Source organism: Chlorocebus sabaeus, chromosome 21, assembly GCF_047675955.1.
Source record: "Chlorocebus sabaeus isolate Y175 chromosome 21, mChlSab1.0.hap1, whole genome shotgun sequence".
Taxonomy (NCBI): domain Eukaryota; kingdom Metazoa; phylum Chordata; class Mammalia; order Primates; family Cercopithecidae; genus Chlorocebus; species Chlorocebus sabaeus.
Genome location: NC_132924.1, coordinates 43973094 through 43984574, shown reverse-complemented (window position 1 = coordinate 43984574; position 11481 = coordinate 43973094). Strand labels below are relative to the sequence as shown.

General features: G+C 32.3%; 1 protein-coding gene across 4 annotated transcripts in view; it reads right to left on the bottom strand.

The window, feature by feature from the left end:
* Window positions 1–1099: 1099 nt before the first annotated feature.
* Window positions 1100–11481, bottom strand: part of SNX13 (sorting nexin 13) — a 151348-nt gene continuing 140966 nt past the window's right edge. For all 4 annotated transcript variants that reach the window (XM_038004691.2, XM_007981963.3, XM_038004690.2 and 1 more), the window contains 4 exons: window positions 9307–9452; window positions 8987–9055; window positions 7136–7248; window positions 1100–4620 (listed from right to left, as the gene is read on the bottom strand). In XM_038004691.2, coding sequence (XP_037860619.1) covers window positions 4373–4620; window positions 7136–7248; window positions 8987–9055; window positions 9307–9452 — 576 coding nt within the window. In that variant the 3' untranslated portion in view covers window positions 1100–4372. The remainder of the gene's footprint in view (window positions 4621–7135; window positions 7249–8986; window positions 9056–9306; window positions 9453–11481) is intronic.

Here is an 11481-nt window from a genome sequence, read left to right as displayed (position 1 = left end):
ACTAAACTGTATGGCATTTCCTTTTTCCCTTTACATTTTCGAGTTACTATTCTTCTGGTCACATGAGCAAAATCTGTGGAAGTATCTTTCCCACTTCTCATGAGATGTGCTCTATTATTCCTCACTGAAGTCATTATTACTCTGGTATTCAGAGCCAAATTCTACTCTTTAATATCTGCTATATAATCAGCTGTTAACTTTCCATCTTCACCCTTTTTCCATCTTTCCCTTTTCTTCCAAAGATTGAACTTTCCATTAAAATGGCAGGCAAGAAAAAAATCTTTGTGCTCCAAATCCACTGGGTTTTCTGTCCAGTTTACATTCCCTAACTAAAGACACTTCACCTTTTTTTCTCTCCTACTAAAGATTTTCCAAACTATATTCCGTGAGAACATCATCCTCAAGCTGCTCATGACAAAAGATTCTGAGGTTAAGTTTAGGAAATTAGGTAAGCAAAGTTCAACAGGTTTCTTATAGAACATCTCAGAATTTTTGATATAATCATTTGATTTATGAAGGAATTTTTTGCTTTTTGGTTCATATACAGATAGTCCTGTATACGTTACATAAAAGTATAAAACTTTCCCCTCAGGAACATCTTATAGGGAACAATATTTTACCACATGCATTTTAAGAAATATTATGCCAATCCCTGATGGGCTAGAAGTTATCACATCTGATGCCTTAGAAGTCTATTGAAACAGCTCCAAGAAGGATGCAAATATTATGACCAATCTACTTTTAGAAAGGAAAAAGTCTAAAATATTAGTCAAAATATGAATTTAAAATGAGATCAAATAAAATGGATTACTAATTATGAATCTTTTCAACTGTGGGAAAAATATTTTATAATTTTATATGATGAGGAAGTATAAAGTTTCTTTAACACTGTGGTGTAAATTATTTGCCCCATAAAAGAAAAAGCTAAATTCAGTCCATTTAAGTCAGTAATCACTCAAGCGCTCATCTACCAACCTGGAACTTGAATTGACTGATATCTAAAATAAAAGAAAATACAAACAGACCTAAAAATAAGACTACTGAGCAAGCATCTTAAAAGTAACAAAAATACATTACTACTAAATGAACTCAACAAAAATGTTTGTTAATACTTTATTAGTATTTTCTAATGGACAGAACGCAAACCAAATAAAATTTTTTAATCCTTTTAGTTGAATAAAAATAACTGACATTCTGATTGTTGTTTCTTTGTTAAAGAAGGAAAGTATTGATAGAACAGTTAGGCACACAGTTGACACTTACTGTACAATGATATGCACACATTATCTTTTAACAAGTATAATCCTAAAATGTGCTCTTTACATTTTTTTCCCTTGTAATACAGGAGCCATGCTCCTATAAGCAAAATTTACTACTAATAAAAGAATTTTCCAAGGAGTGACAAAAAAGACCTTTAAAACAAGTCCTTAAATAAAAGGATGCAGCAACAACGGAATGTGAGTTGTTGGATTAAGAAGACAGTTTAAGCTACATCTCAAAAAACTAAAAATTCATTTCTTACAATTACTCAAATACACATGCATTAAATGAAAATATTGCACAAAATTAAAATTTTAGATTGTGAAATTTATATTATTCTTAATTTTTATAAAAATTGGTACACTTTCTGGTAGCATTTAACTGTTTGATTTTTTTCCCCAAATACCAGCAGCACAAACTTAAAATGAACAAACTGAAATATTCAAGAAAGTTTTTAATGTTTTCTTTTAAAAAAAATTAAGGCTAACCAAGTGCATCCATTGGTCAATGGCACAATTGATTTCAGCAACTATTTGGAATATCCTAATTATAGGAAATGCCCATCTAAGTGATATATTTAAATAATACAATCAATTTTTTAAGGTGAATAAACTATGATGGTTTCTAAATAGTTTACACGTTACCTGAAAAATCAGAAAACACAAAGAATGATTAATTTTGAAAGTTCTTGCCTAAAGGCACCACTGACTTAAAAAACATTCAAAATCAAATAAGAGAAGACATAAAGCCTCATCATGTATATATTCATTTATGCAATAAATGCATTAAATGTAGTAACTTTATTAAACATAGCACACTGTACTTGACTTATGGTTAAATATTTTACACACAGCTTGACCAAGTCATTCAAAAAGTTATCTCTAATTTTAGCACGACCACAGCTCTTTCTGATGTAAAACACAGATGTGCATAGAGAAGATGCACCACCATTTACAAAGACTATCATTTGACATTTTCTGCTTCTGAAATATAAACTCTTTTAAACAAAAATTACTTTAAAAATCTATTTACTCAAATAGTTTTTGGTATGATTGCAGTTATCTTGCAGGGCTCTATTTTGAAAATTTACAGTATTACATGACCTTTCTTTCCCTGGTTGATGGCCAGTGCTCCTCACATTATACAGAAATGCTTTTTCACATGTACACGCTAGGCTCTTACATGAATCATTCCGTATACTCTTAGATTTATTCATGTCAAAAATATACTTGAAATGGGCAGGGGCATATATGAAAATCATTGCACTTATGGCCATGCTGATGCTTCCCACAGACATGATTCACACATCTTCACTTTTAAAGCCTAGGGCTCAGGGAGGGGCCAAGGCAGGGAGACACCCTGAGAAGAAGAAATACTATTTCTTCCACCAGAGCCACTAAGGATCTTTTCTCACTTGCAAGTTGCAATGAAAGGGATTTCATTTTATGTAATTCTGAAGACATGCAACATATGCTGAATATATGCATACTATAAGTATACACAACAGCATTATTAATAAATATGATTATTATAAAGCTTTAAAGGAAGGCTTTATTCTGTTAATAGGCCTCACTTTGAAAGTAGGATCTAAGTGAAAACAAGACAGTGATATCTTGTTCCAGTCTTAAAGTTCCCAAATAACTGGGATACCAATACTCTGTCCCTTTATCTTAAGCACCCAGACTTTCTTTTAATACCAGGATCTTGGCTCAGTGGTCTGATAAGTAGCTTCACTATTTTAAGGTTTTAGTGTTAATTATTTTTAAAACAAAAAAAGCTGACACACCCAAACCCTTAGACAATGAAAATATTTAAAACTACGCAGAAATCCTGCATAGAAGGGATATGAAGACTTCTAAGATGGATAAAATGGACAGCGAGAAAATTATAGGAAATACAGAAGCTCCAAAACTAGAGAAAGTATTTTACTTTATTGGTATAAAATTAATTTATGGGTTTAAAGGTATACACTGAGGGGTTTTGCCTACTAGCTTTATTTTGTAGAATTTTACATTATGTGAAATATAAATAAAAGCATATTTTAAAAAATATTATAGTCCTTTTTTCATTTATTTTCATATATGTACACTGTCATAGAATTAGGAATTTGTATGTTTACTATGACTAATAAGCTCATTAATCATTTAATTTGCTATTTCTGCAGTTACCTAAGGCATGTCTAGATCACATAATTAAAAATTATCATATGGTAACTTTCCAGACTACTATTTAAATTTCCATATTTTTAGAAGGACAAAATGTATTTGGCAGTTCTTCCAATAAATTATATCTTCTGTATAATCAGTAATCTGTTAAAGATAAAACTAATAATTTTGAAATTTAAATGAGAGCCACCACATGCTTCTTTTTTGCACAAAGAATGCCAAAAGGAAACACAAAACTGAGTACCATAAGAGCATAACACAGCCCTTAAAGCACACATAAGAATAAAAATTGTTGTATACCAATGAATAACAAATCCAATCAAATTCTGTGTTTGATTGGTTTTATTTTATACTCAGCTTTATTTTATATCACAAAACTGTAATTCAGGTATAAGGTTATTTCACACTTTAAGGGCATTCTGTCTCTTTCCCCAGACCTGAAAGAGATGTTTCAAGGATCATTCACCTGGCTAATTCACAATATATCAAAATGCTGACACAGACCTACAAAATCATTATGCCAAATTCCTCCAAATCGTACACTGCACAGTCTCCAACCGTTAAACAAATTAGCCAATTTATCTCTGAACCACTGTTTTGTGCTTTCCTTAGCTTTCATACATATACTCTGGCATTTTGTCATTGCTGGAGAATGCTGATTAGTTCGAAATGGAAGAAACCAACGCCATTCTTGCTTGAGATGGGGGCAGTTTTCTCTCAATGTTGCAAAATATGCACCAAATCATTTAAGACACAGAAATCTCTCTTGTTAATGGTGGATTATAGATGAGGATGAGAAGAACCACAGACTTACGGATGTATTAATAATCTATTTTGAGACACTAAAAGACTGGTGCAGACACAACAGTATTTGAGTTAAGCCCCAGAAGATCTGTCCATACCATTAGTCCTGGACAAAATGAACACCAGCTTCATAGAGTGGAGTGTCACCTTTTCTGTAAAGAAGGCGCTTGCGTAGTTTGAAGTTTCTGTTTATATTTCTGCATCTGCTTTGACCGTGAATGCAGTTTGTTGAAAAGTTCACGGAATTTATACTGTGGAAATAAGGTTTCTAAAAAGCCTTCCAAGAAGACATAAACCATTCTCCTATTTAATTGGTTATGCTGAAACATTTCAAAAACACGAAGAATACCTTTCCGTGTTGTCTCAGCCCCAATAATGTGCTTCAGTTCATCTAAATGAAGTGGGGGAAAATACACACAATTACTCAAAGGAAACACAAGGCCTAAACTCTTAAATGCTCTTAAATTAAGGTACACAGCAGAGTAACTGATAAACAGTAGGTAACCAGTTAATGCATTTCAGCTATGTACTACAGCTGAAGCTTAATATGCATCTTCGCATGCATGCATCTATTTACCCACTTATGCAAAAGCTACTGGGAGAGAATATAGCACAGGTGTAAAAGATAAAAAAAGTCTCAAAGATCCCAAACTATGATTACAAACGTGTCCCTTAATACCCATGTGATACTTACCCACCACCCTGACTCTTTCCTCATCTGAAAAGGAGAATTTATGATAACAAACATCCTTATAACTATAAGGATTTATAAGTCTTTAATGAGATAATGTGAAAAGTGATCTGTAAACTTTGTAATATTATACAAATATTCTTAGTACACCTAATGAACAGTAACAAATGCTATAAAGAAACAAACTAATCCATGATGGTGAATAAAGTTTCATTGGAACACAGGAAAAAAAAAACAACCTAATCCCTGATCTACAAAAACCCCTGACATAGTAACCATGCCATAAAAATGCTAAAAGTATAAGAATATTTGTAGTGGGGAGACTTCCAGATGTGGTAACAAAGAAAAGTTCCCTTTAAGAAAGTGACAGGTAAAGGAGACTTTCTACTTGGGCAGGATTTTGATAGGTGCAATGAGATGAAGGATTAGCCTTGGTGAAATGGACATGAATGAGCAAATAAGCAGTAACTAGAATAACAAAGCATGTTCAAGAAATGGGGATAGTACAAGTTTGGTTGAATTTTATTTAAATTCAAAGTGAAGAAAGTGAAGAAAATAGAAAACTGATGGTGTTGTGACTAAGAGTGAGCAAATTTGGCATTTATTCATAAATAACACCAAGTTACTACAGAGATCTGATTATGAGACCAACATTTATGATTATTAATTATTCATCATATTCATAATTATTCATAATATTGATAATATAAATATCATTTTGCTGCTTTGGAAAGAAACATACAATTTCCAAAAAGTCTTTAACTAGGGGTACCAAATAATTTATAGCAAAAATTTTGAGAATTTACTAAAAAATAGGCAAAGATTATGTATATATAAATTCATATACTTTTATATGTACCCTCACTTCCTTCAGATCTTCACACCACTGTCATCTTCTCAGTGAGGCCTGCCCTGGCCACCCCATCTAAAACTGCAACCCATCCGACACTACCTATTCCATTTTCCTGCAATATCTTTCTCTTTAGTACTTACCACTTATCTAACATACTACATTCCATTTATTTGTTTTGTGTGTTTTTGAGTCCCTCTATTTCTATTGGAAAGTAATCTCCAAGAAGGCAAACATAAGTGCAAAGAACAGCATCTGGCACATAATAACTTTCAATAAATATTTGGTGAATAAAGATTTCTTCCAGCTAGATAACTGAGTCAGTCTATATAGCACAATCAGGTTTACTATAATAGTATATTAAATAATATCCTAAGCAATTGTTTCTTATTTTTCTAAAATGTTATTTCTATAATTTGCTTTTTTACCAACAAATGAAACAGTATATAGGTAAAAATTAAAATCATGTGGCAAATTTTTAATTTAATTGATGGAAGACAAAGCTGGTCATTAAAATTTATGGAGAAAATAGAGTTCTGAATTATAACAAAATTAGAGAAAAAATAAGTATTGTATGATATTAAATAATGCACAAATATGTCTGTTCATTCTCTACATCCAGAATTAAAATACAGAGAAAAGACATGTCGGCATTTTCAAAGATATTCATTAACAAGTGGCAAAACAACCATCACCACCTCCCAGCCACATTAAATTGCTTTTCACATTATATAACTTCTCTGATTGAAAGAAGAAAAACGAGAAAAAGTAAATCTAAGGTAGTGAGATAGCTGTACCCTAATGAAGTAACTAAAATCAGACCAACAAAATGCTACTAAGTATATTTTGTTTGGGATTATATATTAATAAAGATTAATAATCAACCAATCAGTTGTTTCTATGTAGATGGAGTTTTTGAAATAATTTGTTTTCCTAAGTAGAACAAATATTCTTCCTGAAAAATTCATACCTTATATTTTATTAGCCCGTTCACCTGTCATGTATTTTATTTAACTTAACTCCCAATATGTTTCAAGGCAGCAAAGCGAATGGTTAAAAGCATAAGCTTTCACATCACTTAAAGCCAAGTCAGAATACCAACTGTTGCTTAGTAGCTATAAACATTGGATAGATTATTTAACCTCTCTGAGCTTCTGTTTCCTCACATACAAAGTGGTGATGTTAACAGTCCTTAGCTTTACAGTAGGGTTATGAGGACTGATTAAGAACATATGAGAAATGCCTAGCACAGTGCCTGATATGTATTAAGTCATCAAAAGGTAGTTGTTACACTGGCATGATGAATGCTAAAAATTCAGAAGAATGACAAATTATAGAGATTTTTAACTACACATGCCCACTCACCTGGCATAATTGCAAGTAATTTCGTTTTTCCTGCTACTCTTGTTCTCATTCGAATACTTTTATCTCTGCATGGAACAGTCTCTGCTAAAATGCCATTTGGCCAAAATGCATCTCTATTTGAGAAGATTAAATAAATTTTGTAAACATTTTCATTTTCTAATGATACAAGTTGATAAAATTATTTCAAATTTCTACAGAAAATACAAATGCGAACAGAAACAAAAAGTTTCTGAAATTTTATTAATATATAGCTTTAATGATATTCAACAAAGACCAAGTGTAGGGTTCAATTTTGGGGGTTCAAAAAAAAACAAACACAAGAAAAAATAACAGATAAATTCTGCACCAATGCAGATCATAAACACTAATGAAGACAGCAAAATGGGATACGTAGATGACTATATCACAGCCATTTAAACTCAAAGTGGGCATCTGCTGATGGAACATCTCATCCAAATGCAACCCTACAATATCTCGAATTTCAATGCCTTAGAGTTTCACACCTATCTCCTTCAGTTATGCCATCCCACTCCTCTTATAATTAAGCCTACATAAGACTAAATTCCAAGCCCACAACTTACAGATGGATTGACTTTCACACATAAAACAACCCATTCTTCTTAACTTTCAGTGGGCTTTACTCCTGTTCCCCAACTCTTGGTCTGAAGGCAGGGATGAGCACAAAAACTAACCTTTCATCTGGGAATTTGGTGTGAGGGTCAGACTCCCCAGAGCAGCTGTTCTTAACTTTACACATTAGAAGCACCTGAGAGCTTTACAGGCTCTTAATGTACAGGCCTTTCACTGGATTAAGTCAGACTCCCTGGACATGGGATCCAGGCATTAGTAATTTTTAAAGCTCTACAGGTGATTTCAATGAACAGCCAATGCTGAGAATCACCACTCCAGAGGAACATCATTTACCCACCTGAAATAAAATAAACATGCCAGGGCAGGTTGTCCAAGTTTTGGAAACAGTATGGTACAGTGGGAAGAAACTTAGCTTCAGATTAGAGAAACCAGATTCCCCACTTTGTAGCCTGAGAGCCTATTCAACTTCTCTAATCCTCAATTTCCTTCTAACAAAATAGAGACAAAATATCTACCTCATAAAATGGCATAAAATCAGAAAGCATACATAAAATACTGTGCACAGTGCCAAGAACTTAGTTAGTGTTCAATACTGATAGTTCCCTTCTTGCTTCCTTTCCTTCCTTTCCAAATACGTGATGCCATGAATTTTTACGCATTGCTTATCTTCATTTTTAGAAGAGGTTTATTTCTCTACTAGCTGTACTTTCCTCAAGGGACTGCATCTTATCTCAGCAATGGGCTGAGTGCTAGGCCCAGAGGAGGGGCTCAGTATTTTTTGTAGAAAGAAATATGAAGTAGAGTATCTACTTAATTTTTGTTCCTTGTATAGGTTCCAATATTTAATAAAAAATTAAAACATAGCCAAAGAGACTTACTTAAAAAGTTCCATTTAAAATGAAGGTTAGCAAATACAACTGAGAAAAACTAATCCCCAAAACTAGATATTTGATTATACAACCGTAACATTTTTAGGTGAATATTTCAATTATCTTACAGCCATTGTACTGTGATAAAAATGTAGCCTATCATTTGAAAGATCTTTCTTCTATACTTTTCCTATTCTGGTTTTAAAGAAACAAAGATCAATAGGTTCATGAGACAAACGTTTAGTATAATTCTTAGAAGTCTTTTTGCTTATCAATGATAACTAAACCAACTTTATGTCCAGGAAGGAAACAAAAGCAATGAAAGTTAATTAGTGATAACAATGCTAAACTCTGTACTACCTGAAAGAAGTGACTGTGTCTTAAGATATACCTGAAACGTTTCACTGAGTCGGCTACTTGTTCAGGTGAAGTCATCCAATCAACATGGTCAACTATTTTTCTGAAAGTAAAGAAATGTAAATGAGTAAGGTTAAATTTTTAGAAGGTGAAAAAAATAAATATGACTTTCATAGAGCAAGCAACTTAATTTGGATGTAAATTATCCCTGAGAGCAACAGACTGCTTTAACGATGTTCTTAAAAGACCCAGAGAAAAAAATTCTCTTACAAAGGTTGAGCAATCTACTTCCAGAAGTAAAAGTTTAATAGCTAAGTAAAATCAGATTAGAAGCGAGGAGGAAAAGAGTGGTACCTATTAATAGTATCACCATATGTAGCTCTAATAAGCTGTTGAAGTAGGTTTTTGATATTCCTTCGCAACCACTGATTTCTTTCTTTTAAGTCGAATACTTCATCCATGAGAAGCAGCATTACTCTAAGTGGAATATTGTCATCCACCTGACAAAATATGGGAAGAAATAAGAATAAGTTTGAGTTAGCTATCTACTATGAATGATTACTTTTGTTGCTTTTACTAAATAACTGATATTTCACAAGTCAGAGAACAAGTTACATTTTAGCCTTCATAACTTGACATTAAATTCTAATGTAAAAAAAATATTTCTAGCAGTCATTCTGACAGAATACAGAACTTCATAGTCCCAAATAATGAATATATTTTAAGGCTATAGTTTAACATTTTCAAGGCAAAGTAGATTCATGAAGGTTCTAGGAAAAGATGAGTTGGTTCTTACTATTGGCAGAGACTGTATGAGTTTGATAAGGCAAATGCTAGACCCTTTGTCTATTTTCTAATGTATCTTTTTCACAAGAATAAGATATTCTCAACATCTCCATATATTTAATAGAACAAAACACAAACTATACAGAATAATGTATTTTGCTTAGTTAGTAAATTGTATGTATTTATGTACTTTCAGGAAAAAGATGCTGAAGTACAATCCAGCACACAACTAAATTCACATTACAAAAGGCATAGTTTACTAAATTACTAGAATTTTCTTTTAGTTTTTAACAAATAAACGTCAGTACAGTTTTATTATGGTAGTATACAATCAGTAAGGTAAGAAGGAAGATGATCGGAATGCTCTGATGCGAAAAAATATGTATAAAATAAAAAGCAGGTACAGATTTAGTACCACATACAATTGTTAGTAATTTTATAATTCTTTCATCACTGAGAAACTGTTTCCAATTATTTCCTCATCAACACTGTAATGTAAATACTGGCAAGAAAGCATGAGCTACACATTTTTCACTGTCATGTTGTAAACATTTCCTTAGTGCACCTTCCATTTCAAAAACTGAAATCAAATAGTTTAATCAAAACCAGTGGGGAGAAGGAGACCCATTTCATCACTGAGAGAGAATAAAATCTTCCATATTCTCTGATCAAGTATATTCCTACAAGTTTGATGTCATATGAAAATCTAATAAATAGCTAAACTGTAAAAACCACATACCAAAAGGTACAATGTTATGGATATTATGCCATCAATAAACTTAATAACACATCCTAAAATAATCTTGAAAAAGCAAATAAAAATATTATTTTTGTTTAAGACAGTTGATTATAAACAAATTGAATTGGAAACGGAAAGGAGATAATTACAACCTTAAAATAAATCTGCCTAATAGAACAGAATAAAACAGATCCAAACATATACGGTAACCTGATTTGTGATAAGGGAGAAACAGTACAGTGGGGAAAAGATGGCCCTTTCAGTAAATGGTGTTTGGATCAACTGGACCCATACCTCAATTCATATACAAAAATCAATCCCAGATGAATTGCAAACCTAAATGTTGTTACAGTAAAACAAAAAAGATTTTTAAAGAAAATTCTAGGACATGTCTGTGACCCTGTAATAGGCACAGATTACATATATAGCACAAGAAGGAAACCTAGAGAGTAGAAGACAATGTATTACATATATCCGACAAAGAACTCACATTCAGATTACATAAAGCACTCCTACTAATCAAAAGAACTAAGACAGCTAAGCCAACAGAAAAATGACAAAAGGTCTTGACAGACGCATAAGACAGAACATTCAAATGGCCAATAAACATATGAAAAGGTGTTCAACATTTCAACAGTTATAAAAACGCAAATTCACATGAAATACAACAACCAGATTGGCTAAAATTAGAAAGACAAAATACTGAATATTGGCAGGATGTAGAACACTGGAACTCTCATGTACTGCTGATAGCAACGTAAACGGTACAAATAATTTGAAAAAGTACTTGGCAGTATCTACTAAAACTGAACTTATATATATATCCTGATACAGCAACTTCATTCCTAAGTATAGATCCAACAGAAACATGTACAGACATGTATGAATGTTCACAGAAATACTATTCATGATGCAACAAATAGATTGTACTATATTCACAAAATGGAATACTATAAAGCCACAAGAATGAAGAAACTACAATCACACAAAACATCATGGAAGAA